Source organism: Seriola aureovittata, chromosome 1 (genome assembly GCF_021018895.1).
Source record: "Seriola aureovittata isolate HTS-2021-v1 ecotype China chromosome 1, ASM2101889v1, whole genome shotgun sequence".
NCBI lineage: Eukaryota > Metazoa > Chordata > Actinopteri > Carangiformes > Carangidae > Seriola > Seriola aureovittata.
The window spans coordinates 7,149,595-7,171,193 of record NC_079364.1 but is presented as its reverse complement, the minus strand read 5'-3'; the positions used below and the strand labels follow the sequence as shown (position 1 = coordinate 7,171,193).

Here is a 21,599-nt window from a genome sequence, read left to right as displayed (position 1 = left end):
AAAACATGAGATTCATTTGGGAGGAATTATTTATTGTTACTGATTGCATTTGAGAAAAAAAAAAAAAAGGTATGATAAAAACAATTTATGATGTTTTTGATGATTCTTCAGTTTAAGCTCCACAAGTGACAAACCAAGAAAGTTTTAACATGTTACTCCAAAGACCGTTCACACTGCGCTGATTTCGTTACTAAATGAACAACAGCAATCACATCCATTAACGAGGCAGCAACCTAACATGACCCTTATGATTTAGGCATCTAGTTAGACCCTGTTTTAATTAATGAAATTATCGGTCAGTGGACATCGACAAACTTGGCAAATTTTCACAATTCTGCCAATGCTGAATCCTGGAGAGAAAAGGGATAGTAAACTGAATATCTTTGGGATCTGGACATAACGATTTCAAGTTGGGTTTAAGGAAGCTCTGATGGACATTTTTTACAGTTTTCAACGGGTAAAAGAAAAAGCTAATGTTAATGGAATGATCAGCATGTTAACACTGGAAACTTATACTTACATGCACACTTCAAAACTCAAAACAGTGTAATCAGAGTTTAATTATATATTTCAGATATAAAACTGAACAGGTCTTTCATGTTCAGCTTTACCCACAAATGGGCAGCTGTGACGGGAACACATTGGTTTGGCTCTTTACAAACTACAAAGAACTCTCTCACACATTCACACACTCACACAAAGCTAATTGCCACAGCTTCAGCCACACAGACGACACTCCTAACCACAAAGAGAGTGTGCTGCCCTTGAACATCAGTCTCCGTCCTCACACCTGTCGCTGGGTTGGTGGTCAGGGTCGCGGCTGGTCTCTTCTTCTTCCTCACGCTGACTGGATTCAGCTGAAGGCTCAGAGTCTTTTTTTGGCAGCTGGCCTGATTGTTGAGAGCTGCTGCCGCCGACCGGCTCCAGGTCTAAATGCTCCACCTCCTCACCCCGATCGTCAGAATTGTTGAGGATATTTGCAGAAGAGACAGGTGTGGGTTCCTCTCCTGATGTGGGTGTGTCAACAGTCTGAGAGTCTGACAGATCTAGACAGGAGGAGAAAGACACAATGGCATTGAGATTAAAAAGACTACAGGCTGCACATACAGCTCCTGATTAGGGCTGGATTTAATAATTATTTTCAGAATTAATCACTTTGTCTATAAAATGTCAAAAAATTGTGAAGCATGCCCTCTAAAATTTCCCAGAGTTTTGTTTTGTCCGGACAACAGTCACAGTGACAAATAAAAATCTTCATATTCAAGAAGATGAAACCATAAAATACAGCTTTATGCCTGATTTAATTGGAGCTGTGATGCATTTTAGTGCTGTGTTCCCAAAATATAAAAATTATAGTGAAACAATAAGTTGACTGACTAGTTAAAATAATCAGCAATTTTGATAATCGATTTATCATTTAAGTATTATTTTAAGCGAACAAACATTTCCTGATTCCAGTTTCTCAAATGTAAAGATTTTCAGCTTTTCTCTTTTTGATATTATTGTAAATTGAATTGTTTAGGGTTTTGTTGACTCCACAATGACTCAAGAAAGTAACCAGAACATTGACTGATAATTATAATCATTAGTCGCAGCCCAAATACAGCTACACTGACTTACTGGAAGCTGCACCACAGGCTTCATGTTGGTGATTTCTCTCCATTACTGGACTGAGGAGGTGCCTCTCACCTGTTTGCTGCTGCTGGCGGGCGAGCCTCCTCTCCATGGCTCGCTGTCTGTTCAGCTCCATGCGTCTGCGCTGCTCCTCGGTAAGGGAGGGGGCAGCTGGGGAGGGAGCAGGTGGGGTGGCTCGAGCTGGGGTAGAGTGGTCTGGCCTTTGTACGTCATCAGAGAAGCTCATGCCACTGAATGGATCAGGATCTCCGAATACTTGCAACTCAGGTGCTGTCCCTTCTTCACCTACACCACAACAATTTTTCATACGACTAAGAATTTATAGTGTGAATTTGAACCTTTCATACAATTTTTATTTTTGTGTGGCCTCATACCTGAGGGCTTCATCACAAGGCTAAACAAAGAACACTTGAAAAAGGTCTCATTACTCTGATAACTTGTTTTTTGAGGAGTTGTATCTTATCTGGATCGAGGATCTAAGGACAGAGGGTGTTGTGTGTTTTACAGATCATGAAACTACAAATTTGTGATTTGTGAGACTGGGCTACATTAATAAAATTGTCTACACAGAATAAAAGGAAGGTACCATCTCATACATTTGGCCGGTGCAGCAGGCGACTCAGTTAATACACCAAATGTACATTTTACCAGCAGTTTGAAAGGTGGGATTTTAACCCCCTGCCTGAAGGGTCTCTACAATACATGTTTCAAATCATTTCTGAACACAAATCACTTGTATCACTAGTGTGTCTTTAATCTCTTACCATCTTTCCCCATAAAATCCTCATCTGTCAGTGGCATGTCCAGTCGTATCCGTTTGAGACAGGTCTGCCAACACACACAAAAAAGGCAAACAGTTACTAATGATGCACCCACTGTAGAAATCTTGTTTATTTCATGAACATTTTTTAAGCATCATCATCATCCTCATCCCACCTGCACTTCCTTCTTGTTGCCGAGCTTCTCCACTTTGTCAATAAAGTCTTCAAACTGCAGTTTGGGGTACAACCTGTGGGCCCAGTTCTCCATCTTCTGCATCAGCAGCCGCAGGTCTGCAGCCTGATTGGACAAACACAAACACATCATGGAGTTTTGGATCCCACTGTATATGACATGAGTGCGTACAGCCAACAGGAACTATTCCACAGCTGTCTACTGCATTTAGCTATATTCACTGATCTTTTGTCAGTTCTTACCTCATGTCCTTTGCCTTTATAATGGACATTGTCAAACAGTGTTCGCAGAGCTGGAAGTCCTCTTTCTGAGATTAGCCTGAAGAAAAATGTAAAAGTTTTTCATTCTAAAGTCCATTATTCTCTCTCCACTATGTTGCAAACAATAAAAGTACAAGCTCTAATCATAGTTTGTCACATCCTTATCCTTAACACAATATACTTTTTTTATTCTGCAATTTAATACATTGAATGTGAAAGCACTGATGTCTGAAGCACCTCTGAGAGTCCAACTTGGGTTGTGGCCTCCTCACTCCTTTCCTTTTAGCAGCAGGGACCTCAGCCAGCTTGGAAACGTCACCTTCTTCCTCCCCTGCATCAACAACACCACACGTAGTAGGAGAGGCGGTTACCATCACTTTGTTGACAGTTACTCTACAGAAAAACTTCAGGAAGGCAGAGTAGAAACTGATTTCTCAAAACAAATCTACCAATTACTCTCTGTGGGTGTTACAGTTGTAGTCACCTTCCTCTAATGAACTTACCATAAGTCTATAATTTGTTTCAATATCTCAGTATACAGTAAACTGAACTAAAATGTTGAATATTCTCTTGTCGAATGGATTTCTTCTCACCATTTGCAAAAGGGTCTCCCTCCTCTTGTCCTCCCTGGCCTGGGGAGTGAGGTGGAGGAAGGGGAGGGAAAGTTTCATCCTCCTCTATGCCACCATAGTCAGACAGGCCATTTTCCACTGGGTCAAGCATGGTGTGTAACTGCTGGAAGAAAAGTAAAAGATGTATCAGTTCACACTGATTTTACTGCTACAGTCCAGGCCGTAAGTATTTGGACAGCTGCAGAGGTTTTTGTTCTTCAGGCTCTGTACATCAGTACATTCAATTTAAAATTAAATAATGGATGTTACATTAAAGTCTCAGCTTTACATCAATATAGAAAGAACTGTTTGAGATATCGCCCTTTTAACAAATAGTGCCCAACGTTTACGAGTTTAAAAGTAACTCGAACTGAGCAACTGAGTGTTTCTTAAGCAGCTGTGTCAAACTTACTTAATCTGACCTCAGTTATTGGTGTCTCAATGGAAAAAACTGAGTGAAATCACCATTACTTGATATTCTAAACAACAGAAAAGTCCATCTGAAAATGGGTGTTAAACAGCATTAAGGCTTTAACTAGGATGTCTTTCTTGGTGCATAAAACCTTGACTTATTCCCATAGCTGCAGAACTTGAAACTGTTAATCAGAAGCTCAATTCAGTGTTGTTTCAATTTAAGATTATCGGCCCCGATATCAATTATCGGCCCTCCTTAGTTCGTACAGGGTATCAGCCAAGGAAAGGCAGATATCGGTCGACCACCGCTTCAGCCACAGGAAGGCGGTAAAATCAACAAGCTGCTACAATACAAACTGTAAAAACTCTTATTTTTCGTGTTTAACCGGCTCTCAGAGAGGCCAAGGAAAAGATGACAACCTGCGTGAGAAGGACATTCACGTCTTTGTCTGAACGCTGAGACAAACCGACTTTATTTCTGAGAAACGTTTGTAGCTGTAAAAGAGTAAACGGCGCGCGGTTAATGCCGAGCTAACTGCGACCCGGGATAAGTTAGCTAACATGTAAGTTTACTGCTGACATCGACATAGTTAAACATTATTCAAACCACAAGCCTACAGCATTGTGATAGCTTATAAAATACCACATAGTTGTTAATGAAATGCCACTAAATTGTCATACCAGTCACGAACTGTCCGGTGAGCAAAGCAACCAGTAGTGCAAAGCTAGCGACATAGACTTCCGGTCTGCGGCTTGGCATTTATTTTTATTTTCAAAATAAAGTCCATCAGGAATTAGCCCAAACTAACACAAGTTAGAATGGTGACTATGGAGACATTATATATGGAGCATATAATACGAATCCAGTTTTATAACTGAAACTACACATCTAGTATTAACAAACCTACCTTTATATGAAGTGTAAGGCTCTAAAATTCTCAGACCAGGTAGATCTTGAAACAGGACAGGTCATGTATTAAGAATTTTGTGAAAAGTTGTAAGAAACCGAGGCGGTGCAGCACACTTTGATGTTGTAGTTGTTTTGAAATACACACCTACAGTAGCTCTACCAAGGCCAAAGCATCCCACAGGTGGAACAATATATTTTAAAAAAGCGTAAGAACATTAATGATACAAACAGTTAACAACATCAGAAAACATCAATTTTGTCTCTCTCTAACATTAGTTAGATCAACCATGTATTGTTGTTTGGGCTACCATTTTATTTACAGTATAGATAATTCATTTAAATTCCAAAACAAGTGGCAGCCTAAAATATTATTTGTAAAAGAGCTCACAAGTTTAAAACCAGTATGTAGGAGGAAAATATAAATGAAAATGGAAATATATAACTATCTAAAATAGTTTCTACTTCAAAGAAGCCTCACCATGATAATAATTGTTATGATTTTCAGTGTGTTAGCTGCCATATAGTAATTTCTCACATATCTGGGGCTTTTAATTTGAAGGACAAAACGTTTCTATGAATGAAGAGCAAACCCTTTTCACACAATGACGACTCACCATCCTAGTCTTAAAAATGTGTATTTGTATTTAATTGAAGTTTAATGATCCACAGAGAGTACAACACTTTATCTCCATCATTCTTGTTTCTTTATTTTACAACTTGTTGACAATAAACCAACTCCTCTCTGCAGTTAGGTTGAGTAGCCTATAAAACTTAGCTACATCAAAAACCACACAAGACCAGTTTGTTATAAAATGAAAATAATTATAATAATCATATACCAAGCTTGAATTGATTCTTCCAGAGTCATGACACGTTCTGTCTGTTTTAATTTTATAATAACAACCTGAAAAAATAGTCTGTTTATTCCAAACAGAACAGCAGAACAGTTAAATCAACAAAATGCTCTTGACAAGGTGAAGTTTTACAGCAGCGGAGTCACTCTCAGATTCATGTCTTCAGCTTCGAGGCTACTGACGTCTCATAAAGACAGATGATGTCACTATATGTGTGTGTGTGTGTGTGTTTTTCTCAGAGGCGTCCACGCAGCAGGAACATGAGGAAGACTGCACTGAGGAGGATGCAGAGCGTGCACACGGTGGGAACCACAATCTCTGTTACCATCTCCATGTGGCCTATCAGTGGATCTGAAACATGAATGCAACTGTAAGTAAATGTGTATTAATGCCTCCATTCACCTTAAATCACAAGAAAGGGCTCCCATGAACCCAAGGATGGATCACCAACTGTGCAAAGTGGGCAACTGCCCAGTGGTCCGAGATCCCATGAAGCCCCAAGAGCCCCAGGTTCAATCCTTATAATGTGGGTCTACATAATTTGATTAACAGATTTGCCCCACTTAAGTACAGTGTGAGCTATGACGGGCCCTCCATCCTCCAGTCTTAAGGAGGGTCTCTGTGTGAAAATCAAGCTTTAAGACCGTCATTTTTTTAAGTCTTTGTTGAACTCATTTTAATTGCATTTAATTGCTTCAATTTTTCTGTGTCAAGAAATTAATGCAGAGTAAACCTACAGAAAGGTCATTCCATGTTATTCCATCATAGGAAAACTGTAAAGCTGCATCCAACTATTTCAATTATCTGATAAATATTTTCTTTAATAATCACTTGATTGTTCACTGTACAAAAAGTCAGAAAATATCGAAAATCATTAATCCCAGAAGTTTAAGTTTACATATTCTGTCTCTTTTTGTCACTATTTGCCCCTGTTTGAGTAACGCTTGTGCAAATGTACAGTGAGGAGCTGTTTAAGAAAGAGCTGAGCCTTTATAAGGCTGAAACTCTGTATTTGTGAGCTGTTATTTTTTTTAAATATACATCTTCAGCAGGAACCAATGAGGTTGGGGTTGAGAGCCCTGGCAGAGGAGGGAAGCATTAAGAGACAGACTGAAACATACATGTTGGTTTTGGTCTTTTCATGAAATATATGGACAGGAAGGAAAAATTGAAGCCTTATCGTTTACAGTACAGTAGTTGAGTGAAGGTGGAAACCCTGTTGGGAGAATCGTGTTAATCTCACACAGCACCGTTTCAGCTCTTATACCTAAACTTCATCATGCACTGGCCAAGCCTTTTGCATTCCTGCATGTTCCTGATTTCCCTGGGACTTTCTTCTAGCTGGAGGGGCAAAACAAAGAAAAAGCCCGTTAGAGAGCAGAATAACAAGCTTGAGACAGAATTTTCCTTTGTTTGGCCCCGCCTAGCTTCTCACAGCCTACACTTTTAATGCTTTATTGTACTAACCTGCAGCCAGGAGCTGGTTACTGGAGGAGCAGGTCTCCACAGCTTTCCTCTTCCAACTCTCCACCTGTAAAAGATCCGACAAAATCTCACGGTTAAACATCATATTCTCCAGAGGGATTTTTAACGTGGAGTGTGTTGTTCTTTGGAGTTTACCTCTCTCTGGTTGGGGAAACCATTAGAGCTGATGATGCGTTTATAGAACTGGACTGAGGCCTTCGGGTAGCGTGGTTTGTTCTTGTTCCTGAAGTCCACATAATAGAGGCCGAACCTCTCAGAGTATCCTTCATCCCACTCAAAGTTGTCGAGGAGAGACCAGGCTGTGTAGCCCTTCACGTTTACCCCGTCCTTGATTGCTGTAAAATGTACCAAGGAAGAAAAAACAGCATAAACCAGACAGTGAGATCTTTCTTTTGTGGCATCGTCTGTGTTTAGCCAAGTTGTTGTTTCACCTTTGAGCATTTCGTTGATGTAATCTTTGAAGTACTGCATTCTCCAGTCATCACAGAGGTCGGTGCAGAGCATTTTCTCTGACACGCCGTTTTCTGTCACGTAGATCATGGGGTTTCCATACTGAGTCTATTAGAGAGATGTCGTATTACATTCAAATTAGAAGGAATACACACTGATGTGTTCATATCATTATGTGCTTAGATTTACCTATACAAATGTTATATTTCAATAAATAGTCACACACCGTAACTCCCTCTAACAATGTAAATTGTAATTTTACCTTTCTGTTTGAGTGTGAATTAAACAAATGTCATAAAAAAGGTTCATTAGTGAGCTTTAGAGGTGTTGGGGCAGTATTTTTAGGACAGTGCCAGGATGGTTTTCCCCCCGTTTCTCATCTTTATACTATAAGCTAAGCTAATCACATAGTTTTAGGAACTTGGAGGCAATGGGGTCAAATCTAGTACTTAATACTAAATACTTCAGAGCGGTTTCAGTCTTCTCATCTTAATTCCAGTACTTCAATTCATCTGTGGGCTTTTTGTTTCTTTGGCTCCAGTTTCTGTGGCGCACCTGACTCTGCGCGTCTGTGAGAGCCCAGTTTGCATCACTTATTTTTTGTAATTTGTTTGCGTTGTGTTCACTTTACTCCTTGTACAAAAAGTTCTCCCAGCAGAAATCTGAAGAGTTTCATATTGTATTTTATAAATCATACACAGCTGCGAATCTGGACTTTACTCAGATCTGTGTTTTGTACCTTGACAAAGTTCAACAAGCGTCGGAAGCCCCAGGGAACAGAATAGAGCCATTCAGAGCCAGGATCAGGCCACTGTGGGTCAACCAGCTCAGCGAGGTCACGATCTGCGAAGTAGCTATCTCCGAAGCCTGATGGGTAATTCTTCTGGGTGATGTAGCGAGTAGTGAAATGGCCGAGGCCCAGGAAGTCGCAGGTTCCCTTAATGTAGCTCTTTTCCTGAGGCGAGAAGACGGGCAGCCGTGAAGCTCCCAGGCCCTGCTGGCCACTCTTCCTGCCTACAGGTGGAAGTTCAAAACAATTTGTATTGAAACTAAAGCACCAGCAGACAAGGTGCATATGAATGGCAGATTCCAGATGTAATGTAGTTGTTTTTTATACCCATAATGCAGTGGTGAGCAGGTGAGGTGTTTGAACAAATATCATATAAACAGTTGTACATATGTGACCACGACGTACCGATGTAGTCTTTCATAACCTGGGGATAGTCTCCGTTGAAGATGGGAGTAGCAAACCAGCCCATGTAGAACTGGATGTATCTCTCTGCTGCTTCAATGTCCCTCTGGTTGGTGATGTCCACCGGTTCACCCCAGTCAGCTGTTAGCGAGATCCCAACTAGGCCTGGACACACACACACACAAGATTATTGTCCAGCATGGCGGAAATTTATCTTTGACTTTCAACACACACACACACACAAAATAAATAATAATAATGTTTCATTTTTACCTTTTTGTTTGCTTCGCCACTGCATGTCGTACGTGTGCCAAACCTTAGCATGTGCCTGTTATGAAGACGGAGAGGAAGTGTCACCTTAATGTCCTTTTTTTAATTTTTTTTTATTTAGTGTAGTTTGATATTTTAGATGCCACAAGTGGGTATTATATTGCAAGAGAAAAAACAAATGAAACATGCTGTCAGTTGATATTTTGCAGATTCATTAATTTTTCCACTTGGTGGAGGATAAATAAAAAACTTAATTTGGGCGCCATTAGGATTCTCCCAAAACACGTCCATCTTAATCATGTCATCGTAATATTTAATCCTTCCTTGTTGATGTGTTTGATTGAAAGAGTAGTCAGTGAAAGATTAATTTAATCATGCTAAAAAAAAAAAAGAAAAATTCTTATCGCAAGCCCTCTTCAAATTGGTTGTTTTGTCAAATCAACACGAATATTGAATATTCAGTGATGTAAGGGAAAACGTTCACATTTAAAAGGATGGAAGCAACAAATTTTGGCATTTTTGTTTGATGAACGATTTAAATGAAAAATCAATTTATCAAATTCATACGTAGCAAATCAAAACATTAAAAAGAGAAGTGGTACACAATGACAGTCCATCACACTGTAACACTCAAGGTCAGACATACAGTAATTTTTCAGTCCACTGGGTAAAACCTTTGTCCAGGAAATGACCAGCCGGTACTCTTATCTAAAGCTCCACCACAGATACTGAAATGGTGAGATTGTTTTGTCAAAATAAAAACAGGCCTGTCTACTAATCCTGTTATCTAATCCTAATACCTGTTGCTGATGTCGTCTGTCATTTGGCGACAGAATAAAACCGACCTGGACAAAAACCTTCATCTCGCCAGTCTTACTTTGATGATATGGTGAGCAGCTTTGTAAGCTCCTGTTCCCTTCAGCTTCAGCCCGGGCGCATGTTCCCCTGTTTCATATCCCTCCACAGCAATCGACTGAAAACACAAGACAACACTGTCTGATATAAAAACACAAATGCTACAGAACTGTGAACGCACCCTATCTCTTCAGCCTGACTCACCCAGGGGTTGTTGAATGTGATCCAGTACCTCACTCTGTTCCCAAATCTTTCAAAGCACAAGTTGGCAAAGTCGTTGAAGTGGTTCACCATGCTGATGTTCTGCCAGCCGCCGTATTTCTCCTGTAACACCTGAACAGGTGGAGTGTAAAACTGTATCAGTATCCACACAGTACCTTCCAATCAGCAAACAGAAATATAAAACAAAGGTTCAGTGAGTTCAGTGCTCACCTGAGGTAAATCCCAATGGTACAGAGTGACAACAGGTGTGATCTTATTTTCCAGCAGGATGTTAATCAGGTCGTTGTAATATTTGATTCCTTTCTCATTGATGTGTTCACCTGAGAGAGTTGCCAGTGAAAGATGGAATTAATATCAATATTCATCTAATAAGATAAAGCTTAATTACCGCAGGAGCAACAAATGCTCATTATCCATCATTTCTCAGTGTGTAAATTATTTGTTTTATAAAATGTCCAAAAGATAATGAAAAATGCCGATGACTAGATGACTTCAGATTAGGACTGCACGATATGCAAATAAATCATATTGTGATTATTTTGACAGATAAACATGTTCCTTTAGATCTAGAGAATATGATTTGTAGGCCAGGGCGTCTCTGTAGTACCACAACGCTTATGGTGCCAACAATGCACAATGTTGTGACACATTTTACCTTTATCAAAAAATTGCAGCTCCTGCAAATTGGATATTGCACTTGGACATATTGCGACTTTGATTATGTTTCGATTAATTGTGCAACCCTACTTCAGATTTCGCATTTATAAGAATAACCAGCAACAATTAAGAAAACATACTAAACCACATTTACCACACTAAAATACTTAAATAAATAAATAAGATGAGGCATTTGCTTACTTTTCAGTCCGCTTGGTAAAATCCTTGGCCAGGAGATGGAGAAACGATAATGATTCAGCTTCATGTCTTTCATCAAGGTGATGTCGTCCTTTAAAACAAACAACAGGAAATATTTTTCAAACCATTGCAAGACAAAACTGAAAAAGAGTCGTATCTGAGCTCTGGTTTTCAAACCCGTTAGTTTGTTTGCCCGCCTGGCTGTAAGCATTAAATCTCATCTAACAACAGTTTGCTGTTAAATTTAAAGGAAAACTGTTCGTACCAAGCAGCAGTTGATTATATTTTGCTGTCAGTGAGAAGTCTTCACTTCAACATCTTAAACTCAACACACAGTCTCATGCTGTGCAGCCAGACATTGTTCAAACCCACAAAACTCCACTTTAACAGAATAGTTCAACATTTTGAGGAACAAGCTGTCTGCAAGAGTTAGATGAGAAGATCATCACCGCTCTTACGTTTGTGTATTAAGTCTGGAGCTGGAGCCAGGAGGTTATTAGCTTAGCTTAGTATAAAGACTGGAATAAAAAAAACCTGCCTACCATCACATCTAAAGCTCTCTGAATAACACTTTTTCTATCTCAGTTGGTTAGCTCTTTGAAACTAAGATAAACATCTCCTGGCTATGGCTTAATGTTTTTATACTACATTGGCCCTGAGAGCTCAATGCACTGCAACCCAAAGAAAACCCATGCAAAAAGACAAAACACAAGCAAACTCATGAAACATCTTCATCAATTTGACAAGACATTTGCTGCACATACTCACAACACAACCAAAGGCAGAAGCGCGCTTTGCTTTGTGACTTTTGAAGTCAAAACCATTGAACAACAAGTGCTTCTCAACTGGGTTCATCACTTTTTAGTGTCCCCTGTGAACACCTCGGGTGAAAACCTTGGGTGTGTAGCAGTAACATTAAGCATCAGTGGAGGTTTACACTCTCCAGTGCCTTCTCCTGTTTGGAGAGTAGCTGCATTTATTCTGCATTTCACCTTGAATTTGTAGTATCCCTCACACGAGGAGTCTCCCGTATCATTTGAGAATATTTTCCCTTTTTTGTGGGCGAATGTATCCCAGATGCTCATTCCTTTGCCGTCCATGTTCCAAGCCCCTTCAGTCTGATAGGCAGAGCTGCCAGCTCCCCAGGAGAAACCTGCAGAGCAACACAGAGTAGACGATCAGACCACTGGTTGACAAAATTGTCTCTCCAAAAAGGTCAGCTTAGTAGCTTTTCTGCCGGAGCTTTCCATCATATTCATCATCATCTTTCATTAGATTATTCTATCATCTGCTGTTTCCAAGGACAAGAACGTCCACAATTTGTGAACTATTTTGCGTTGAATTGTGTGTTCTACCAGTTGGGAAGGTGCCGTAGTAGAAGGATGTTCTCTCATTCTTTGTCCAGTCAAAGTCCTCACTGGCTGAAACACACAGCACCAGTGCAAGCACATGGCACGTCCTCAGGATGCACTGCTGCAGCATCATGATCTTTGGCAAGGAGCTCACTGTCTTCAGTTACACCTGCAGAGAAATTGTTTGGCAAGATTTAAGCAGTGATTTCACATCATTAGAGCAACATGTAGGCAAATGAAACCCATCACAACATCAAAACAGCTGCAAGGCTGCATCTCCCATCAGTCCATCATGAGCTAAGATAAGCTGAGCACAGATCCCAGAATGTACAGACATGTTAAAGTAAAGCAAGGATTCAGAAACTCACGCTCAGGTGTCAGGTGTCCACAGGTTTTCAGTAAAACCATCCTAACTCAAACCTCTGGATCATTTGTTAAATATCGACTGAAAAAACATCCAGTCATCGTCAGACCTCGTGGATATAAAGGAAGAATCTAGTTTCATTTCAGCCAGCTGTAAGACACACTGACACAAAACGCTATCAGAGACAGAAAGTAAGCCAGCTTGTCCAGCACAGTCAGGATGAGAGACATTTCAAGCTGCTTTATCTCTTAAGTGGTGTAAAATACAACCAAGATTTAAAAAAATTAAAGCGGATAAAAATTGTAAAGTTGCCTCTGAGTCCTCCTGCGGAAACCTGTGCTGTTTGTCTCCCTACATCTGTCCCTTTGCTCAGTCTCTGTCTCAGCCCCAGCCGCCTCACTCAGAACCACATATAGATGTCTGACCTGCTGCATTTGTCTCTGCTGGAAACTGCTCCAAAATGCAAGAAACGTCCCCAAGCTTCTGGATGTGGTTAATGCTCGCCGGTGTCACTGACTGGTTCACTGCCAAAGTTACAGAAACAAAACCGGGTGAAGCATCCAGGACATTTTCTGCTATTCATCAGCCCACATGCAGCAAACCCCCACCCCCCCCACCCCACACACACACACACACACACACACACACACACACACTCACACAGACACAGACATGTACACACACACACACACACACACACGCGCGCTGAATACCTCTCCATTTGAAGTCAGTGAAGTGTGAGCGTGAATTTGCTGGGGTAAACAGATCTTTTGGAAAAAGGAGGGATTTTGACACAGTAAGCAAAGTTAATGTTAACGAGCCTGACCCATGAGCAGCTTGGTCTCATAACACTGCGACTAACACGGCTTTATACTGTAAAACAGAACAGACATCAGTGAAGGTGCAGTTATGTGTTTGAGTGAGTTTATTGTGAAAGACAAGTAGAAATTAAAAGATGAACCATTCTTGAAACAAATGCGTCACTCTTTAGAGTGTATTCTCACTCTGTCCTGTATTTGTGACAGCCTTCACATATGAAATAACAGGAACACCTGTGCAGTATAACATAATGCAAAACAATACCCCTGCAAATATATTGGATTCAGATTCAGACATTTTACTATCCCAAGTGGGAATCTTGATTTTCAGTCAGGGGTACGGATTAAAAAAACAGATAAAAACAACACAAGTGTAACAATATACACAATACAATAAAATACACAACACTGTAAAACACCACACACAATAAACAATATAACATTATGAAACAATTTAGCCTACATGTGCAAATTCAGCAGGGTTATTGCACACGGGATAAAAGGAGTTCCTGGTCCTATTGCACCTGAACTGGGGAACTCTGAATCTATGACCATCATGTATACATTATACATACATATATATATATGTATGTATATATATTTACAACCTTTGTGACGCTTAAAATGTAAATTTATTGTAAGTAAATGAGCAGTTTTGAAGCCTTAGTTTGATTGTATTGGAAACTGTTTCTCTTTCTGTCCCAAAGAGCAGACAAAATAATAATAATAATAATAATAATAATGATAATAATAAAGATTTTGTTTGACTAAATGGTTATAAAAAAATTATGAAAAAATATTGTCTCTACAACTCCTATGGTTTGTACTCAGTGCTGTAGCTGTAACGATGAGTTAATTAATCGTTTCAATCAACAGAAAATGAATTGGCTGCCATTTTGATAATCGATCACTTAAAACACACAACCAGGATAACATCATGATGACATCACATCATAGGAACCTCATTATACCTAAAGTACAATACAATACTACTTTTATTGAAAACTTTTTGGTAGGATTTAGACCAGGCGACCAGTCTGAGACTCCGCTGTCTGTATAAATAAAATCTTGACTTGTACGTGCGATATGTAAATAATGTCCACATCACGTCACCAAGACTTAAATCTAAACCAGACTGTTGAACCATCAGGTTCCCGGTTCTACAAACGTGCACCGGCGGAACAGTAAGACTAAATCTGTACGTTCAGGTTCATAGAGGTGACGCAGCAACATGTTTCCACAGGAGAAGCACCCACTGTGAGTGCAGCTCCCCTCAGGGTCATGACCTCTTCAGTGAATACAGTGTGCTGGAGCTGGCCCTCCTGCACAAAGCATGAATACAACCATTAACATAAGGTGCATTGTTTACACAGCACTGTGGTAAAAAAAAAAAAAAAAAATGCTGAATTGTTCAAAGCCAAAACTGTTGGCACTGCACTCTCTGCTACATGTTAGTGTGCAGTTTGTGTGTGTGTGTGTGTGTGTGTGTGTGTGTGTTTGTACAGAAACTGAAATCTCTGCTTGTTGTGTTTGTCTGTTTGTATGCACACATCAACTTCAATTGCCCTGTATGTGTGTGTGTATGTGTGTGTGTGTTTGTATGTTTTTTTGTGCTCTGCATGCAGTTGCAGTGTTTGCAGCAGCTGATGTGTAAGTGCTGTGGACAGAGAAGACAACATGAGCGTGGCTGTGTGTGTTTAGCATATCAATGAAGTTCAGGGCCCCGACGACTGGTGCAGAACCACTCTGAGCTTTCTAGTACCTGTGGGCTCACCTCAACTCGCCGTATTTAAGGGGCTTTCTTGTGGCCTCGCAGAGCTGACATGAACATCTTTACTAAGGTCCCAGGATTAGCCCAACAAACCAGGTATGTTCAGAGTGCCGTGCACCAGCCGGGCTCACAGGGTCAGACCCCCCGCTCAGAGGTGCCAAGGTGGGTGGGCCCTTGGCTCCACATCCCACCTCCTGCTGGTTCTCATGCTCTGCTCTCTGTGACGCCTCCATCACCAGTTTCCCAAAATCACCTGGAAGAGTGATGATGGTTGTAGGAGACATGCACACATACTTAGGTGCAAGATGATGGTTTTCAATTCGAAAGACTAAAGCACGACAGTACTACTAAATCAGTATCGGTCCTAATCTCGTACAGTTGGGAACATTAAAACTTTAAAACTATTTTGTCTAGAAGGACAAACGTAATGAAATTCTCAGAGGCCAGAGTCTTTGATTTCACTTGCACAAGTTTAAAATCTCAGCACAGTTTGTTTCTGAAGTTTCTTTGTGATTGTTTTTTATCTTTTTGTTTTGATGACTTTGGGGTTTGATTACTCATTAAGAATGCTTCTATATCTACAGCAAGCTGGGGTCTGTGCTCCAACGTGCCTTCTACGGGTCCAGTGGGAGGGTGAGTCAAATAATCATGTCGAGTTATTTCATTGAAGCGAACTTGTAAGGATGGGTTACGTCATTTAAAGTGACTAGAGTTACACAATTGACTGGTTCTGTGGTGCAGAATTGTGAGTAGAGTTGTAGTGAATAGTTAATTAATGGAAAAATCAATCTAAAGAAAATTAATTACCATTATTGTTTGTTTCAGTCAAACATTTGCTGGTTTCAGCTTCGCAAATGTGAGTTTTTACTGCAAACAAGCCAACAGGTCGTCTGTGCAGCAGGTTAATATGACCCAAAGTTATGCTTTGTTGTTAGGCGACATCTGTTGACATCTGTCGGTACAGTCTGGGTGTTTGATATTGTAACCATGACAATCAAGGCCCGGTAGGGGCGTTGTTCAGGTTGGCGGACTAGTTGTTAGAGGCTAAAGGATTACTCGATATGATTATAGTCAGATTAATCGATAAAGAAAATAATTATTAGGTGCAAGTTTATTTATATAGCCTGTCACCTGTCCCAGGTGAACCTGACGGGTCTGGACTCTTCGTAGAATAAAGGTTTAATCATTTGAAATGAAATGTTGAAATGTTTTAGGTTAAAGGTTTAAAGATTTTAAAGGGTCTGCTCACCCAGAACACAGAGGCTGTACAGTATTTCACCCTCATCTCTACTGTGTCTCTCCATTCATGTTGTTTTGATTTTGAGAAATCTGTCTGCTTCCAGCTCAGTACATAGGTGTGAACAGACTGTAGTTTATGGTGTAAACAAAGCTAAAAAAAAATTTGACAGTTTGAGGAAGAAACACTGGTCAGTTCGCTATTAAGTCTACATTTGTCTTAAAGGAAAAATATGAGAGAATCAGGTGAGACTGGTATTACTCGTGTCTGTGTGTTTAGTGTGAAGCTAATGGAGGCGATCAGCTTCGCTTAGTTTAAAAAATACACCTGCTGACAGCTCTAAAGCTCGAGGCTCAGCATGATGCGTCTTGGTTGTTTAGCCTGGTAACAAACAGCCCAAGTTTCCAGTCAAGTCACTATCTCTGTCTGTTGTTCACAAAGATTTATACTCAGCATGTTGTTTAAATGTTGATTAAATGTTGATGTTTAAAATCAGATATTTTGAGTTCTTTATGTGTTGATGTACATAAACATCTGGAAGCTTTGTCATCAGTTACTAACTTCCTACATTGCATGTCATGGCCCAGGATATTTTTGTCAGATTTATCCTTAATCTGGATAAAACTTGTGGAGGGAAAGACCACAATAAATGTAACATCTATAAAATGCTCTCACACTTTGAGTACCTGAGTGTTGAAGATGCCTGATTCAGCAGTAAAATCACAGCAGGTTCTTTACCTCTCTGCCCTCAGGTGACCCTTTTCGAGCAGAGGAACTTCGCCGGCCGACGGCTGGACCTGAGTTCTGACTGTGCCAGGCTCAGTGACAAGAACTTCCCAGAGAGATGTAACTCTGTGCAGGTGGAGAGCGGAGCGTAAGTCTATATCACCACCTAAAGCAGGAGACAGGTCACTACAACACACACTGCTGTCCAAAAGAGAAAGACTATGATTCACCAAAATGAACTGCATGGAAATCAGCTTATAATTAATTCTACTCAAAGACAAAACAGGTCTTACTGGAAATGCTGATTTCAGATCTGCAGGGTCGGTAAATAAAATTAACTTTTGGATTTGACAGCAAGATTGCTCAGCACTGACAAATTTCTTCTGTTAGTATTTTTTTTCCCTGTTGCTTTGTGTATCTTTGACTCTCGTCTCACCGTCTTCTTCTCCGCTCTCTTAAAGATGGGTCGCTTATGAGCATGAGAACTTCCGGGGCCGTCAGTACCTGTGGGACATGTCCGACCGGGGAGAGTACAACTGCTACGACAAGTGGTGTGCTCAGGTGGACCACGTCTCCTCTGTCCGCTCTGTCAAACAGGTGAAACACAAACCTCCCGAAAACACACAAAATACATACAGTCACTACAGGTGCAGACAAACTGTTACTCTACAGACCTGCACTGAGAATCTGTGCAGTCACAGCTGCTGCATCACTGGCAGTAACATAAATGGATAATGCTTTACATCCCTCAAATTAGTGTTGTTAATGTAGTAGTCCATACTGAATGTGACGTATCAATAGAACATGTATTGGGTTCCTCTGTGTTAGTGGAAGAGGACAAGACATTAGGAGCAAACAATTTTGTGTTCAAAGACTCTATAACTCTTTACAAAAGTACTTTAGTAAACTAAAGGTAAAATGTTTTTAATATGGAGTAGTTTTTATTATTAATATAGTTATTTGTTAAGTTTTAATATAGTTTTTTATTACTGTTGTAAAAACAAAACATCAGGCAACAGTACTTATATCAAATATATTTGAAGTATAATATAATATATAGAGTGTACCTTATTTAGTGGAGGTAACATTTTTTTGTAACTTAGTCCTAGGTTCCCCCTTTTTTATTACCCCCTTATTCCCTGTCCAACTTTCTTTTCACCTATAGGTGCCCAGTAAGTATTTCATTGATACCCCGAATGTACAAAAACTTACATTTGCATTTGTCTGAAGTGGTACCAAATTATTTGGATTGTCTGACATAAAAGTGATTAAAGTGAAAAATAAAAATGAGATGATGCTGTATTTGTGCCCAAAAAAATCCCATGCATTAAAGATAGAACTTATTTTAGTTTATATAACAAATAAATAATATAAAACAAAATACCACAACGATGTTAGACTTAACTAGAGAAAATATAATGGTGTGAAAATATTCCAAACGTGTTGGCCTAAAATCAGTTTTATATCATCAGAAAGCTGCTGTTTAGCTCTGCAGTATCAAATCTGGTAAAACAATAGTAACACATCCAACATATCCAATAACACACACACACTCACTGCCAGTCTTTCTGTGTATTTCTGTTGCTTTCAGGACAACAACCCTGCCAAAGCTCAGCTGTTCGAACGAGCCGGCTTCTCCGGTAAGAAGATGGAGATCCAGGACGACATCCCCAACCTGATGAGCCGTTACAGCCTCAACAGAGTCGCCTCCATCCGCGTCCTCGGAGGAGCGTAAGTGCAACATGTCACCAGAGAAACATTATTTTTGTATTGTTGGCTGTTTGTCAGTGTTTTGGCTGCACAATACTCACAAACTGTGCTGCGATCGTTACTGGAATTACTTGATTACCTCTATACTCTAAATATTGATTATATATAATATAATATTTATTATTGTACTTCATCATAGTGTTTTTATCACCTGTACTTTCTACACTTCATTCCTATGGGTGGCTGTAAGAGCATAGTCTCTATTGATACCACTCTCTGATGAAGCATCATTTATGGTGTGGAAACTGATTGCTTCAGTAATGGTTAATAAAACATTAACTAATGCTTTATAGATCAATTAAAAACCACTCTAACTTATCCATAAAACAGTTATGGGTTGCCAGGTTGTGAAAAAACCCATTGGCAGAGATTTCTGTCAGTTTATTATAATGTTAGAATCCAGTTAGTCAGTCAATAATAAAAGTTTTACAATAATCTACAGTTGTTTATAAGTTGATTTTGCTCCAGATGTTCTGTCCCGGGGGCAGGTGGTCTAATGGGTGACGGAGCAGTAAATTAAAGAGCTAAAAAGACAAACCAGGACTTTCTAGGTCAAAACTTAAACTTTCAAGTCTCATTCTTGTGACTTCAGTCTGACATGAGAAAAAAGTCTCACGAATAAAAGATTCCATGATTCAGACCAAGTAAGTAACGTTTTCATAAACATTTGTTTTTGTTGATACCGTCACTGCACGTGCCGCAGTCACACACTGTTTAATCATATTTAAAGTCAACATGAACACTTTTACGTGAACTGCAGATTAAAGGACTCATTCTACGTGTGTGTGTGTGTGTGTGTGTAGGTGGGTGGTGTATCAGGAGCCAAACTACAGAGGACCTCATTACATCCTGGAGAAGCGTGATTACAACAACTTCTCTGACTGGGGCAGTCAGAACAACACCGTGGGTTCCATGCGCAGAGTCCGCTTCAACTAAACACGACCACAACCGCCCCTGAGCTACCAACTGCTGTATAACATGGCAACCCCATTGTCACACAAACACACAAGAGAAAACCTGTCAGCTTTACACACACACACACACACAAAAACTTATTTTTAGTAATAAACTGTCAAAAGACAAAATGTGTTTTGAGTTATTTATTTCATTACTTTTAATTTTGTGAAACTATTTTGATTCTGTCACTCACTGAAATGCTAAATATTCTGGAAGCAACACAAAGCCTGTGTTCAGAAACAGAGCCTTAAAGCTCAGCTGTTCGAGCGAGCGGGTTTCTTTGGTAAGAAAATAGAACTCCAACTTCCAATCAGAAAAGAGGCTCAGAGCCTCCTCTCTTCTGATTGGCTCACCGAGCTGTTGTTAGTAGAGCTCCAGAGAGAAGACTGAGAGAGGAGATGTGAAACTACATTGAGACTGTTTTTGGTTCTTTAAACCACAAATATATCTTCTAATGGATCAACACATCAAATAAAACACAGGAAAAGTGTAGGTTGGCACAGTTGGTTAAAATCTAAAATATTTTTATTTAGATTTATGTATCAATGAATTCAACAACATGCGAGTACAATTATGCACAATATGGAAACAAAATGCATGATTGAATACTAGAGGACAGACAAATTTACCCAAAGAAGGGGGAAAAAAATAGAATAAGGGAGTTTCTTCATTTGTGAGGTAGAAAGAAACTACAAAGCACAAAACAAACAGGGTTATTAACAAAATCTACAAAAGCCAAGAATGACTGGTTTAAAAGAAAGTTTTCGCAAACTGCCTTTGATTGGAAACTTCCCTTTGCTGGGGCTTCAGAGGCCTTGAAATGAGGGGTGTCCACATACTTTTGGACAAATAGTGCAGCTTGTGTCCACATTTGCGAGTTGCTAGTTGGTGAAGCAGACCGTGTTGTTAGCTGGCTTTGTGTTGACTGCTGCTCCGGGGAGGCTGAAATGACATTTGTGAAAAATAAACGAACTGTCTAAATAATAATTCATAACTGTTATATATTTGGTCTCCACCGGCTCCTAGGGAAATCTTGTGGATTTGCATTTTACCCACAGAGTTTTGAGACAAACTTTCTGCCAGTCTGAACTAAAATCGATTTGTGATTACATCTCGTCCTAGAGAAACTCCCCGATGGGAAGCACCTGTTAGGATACAATACTAAGAGATGTCTGTTTGGGAGATCAATCACTTAGACATACAATGCATTTAGAAAGACGTTTTTTACATTTTCTTATTTATTATTCTTATATTGAAATTGTTTAATTAATTCATCAATGTACAATGCCAGTTAGCAGCTTGCTAATGCTAATGCTAATGTGGGGGTAAGGTGGCCCACAGTGGGCCATCCAGCAGGCTAGTCAAGTCAATTTTTATTTGTATAGTTTATTTTGTTCCCCTTATCTGCCACAGATATGCATCCATAATGTGAGATATGTGTATGAGTATGAGGGAATATGTGTGTGTGTGTGTGTGTGTGTGTGTGTGTGTGTGGTACACAGACCACCAACAAACATAAAAGAAGGAGTAAAGATACAGATGGAGGCAAAATGCTTCATGTCAGTCAACAATGTAGCTCAGGCTGAAGCTGTGTCTTTGCTGCAGACTCTGCTTACTAGGAAAATAAATGAATTCTA

At 39.8% G+C, this 21,599-nt stretch overlaps 3 protein-coding genes across 4 annotated transcripts; 1 reads left to right on the top strand and 2 right to left on the bottom strand.

Moving 5' to 3' along the window:
* Nucleotides 1-107: 107 nt before the first annotated feature.
* Nucleotides 108-4,616, bottom strand: tipin (timeless interacting protein). 2 transcript variants are annotated; one of them, XM_056379947.1, is made up of 8 exons: nt 4,556-4,616; nt 3,443-3,581; nt 3,087-3,180; nt 2,832-2,907; nt 2,572-2,694; nt 2,400-2,463; nt 1,690-1,920; nt 108-1,046 (listed from the first exon to the last, which is right to left on the bottom strand). In XM_056379947.1, exons 2-8 carry the CDS (start codon nt 3,570-3,572, stop codon nt 772-774), a joined length of 993 nt encoding a protein of 330 aa, XP_056235922.1. In that variant the 5' UTR covers nt 3,573-3,581; nt 4,556-4,616; the 3' UTR covers nt 108-771. The 2 variants fall into 2 exon arrangements, with proteins under 2 accessions (XP_056235922.1, XP_056235931.1); XM_056379956.1 differs by having other exon boundaries at nt 3,443-3,584; nt 4,556-4,610.
* crybgx (crystallin beta gamma X) lies at nt 4,195-20,077 on the top strand. The gene is made up of 7 exons (XM_056379969.1): nt 4,195-4,437; nt 5,878-6,008; nt 15,857-15,905; nt 17,262-17,383; nt 17,697-17,832; nt 18,827-18,966; nt 19,809-20,077. The coding sequence occupies exons 2-7, from the start codon at nt 6,001-6,003 to the stop codon at nt 19,939-19,941; spliced, it is 588 nt and encodes a 195-aa protein (XP_056235944.1). The 5' UTR covers nt 4,195-4,437; nt 5,878-6,000; the 3' UTR covers nt 19,942-20,077.
* lctla (lactase-like a) lies at nt 5,874-12,452 on the bottom strand. Its single transcript, XM_056379933.1, has 13 exons — nt 12,323-12,452; nt 11,960-12,120; nt 10,971-11,058; nt 10,323-10,432; nt 10,095-10,223; nt 9,913-10,008; nt 9,039-9,093; nt 8,769-8,930; nt 8,313-8,587; nt 7,555-7,681; nt 7,259-7,458; nt 7,106-7,169; nt 5,874-5,989 (listed from the first exon to the last, which is right to left on the bottom strand). The coding sequence occupies exons 1-13, from the start codon at nt 12,450-12,452 to the stop codon at nt 5,874-5,876; spliced, it is 1,713 nt and encodes a 570-aa protein (XP_056235908.1).
* Nucleotides 20,078-21,599: the final 1,522 nt, after the last annotated feature.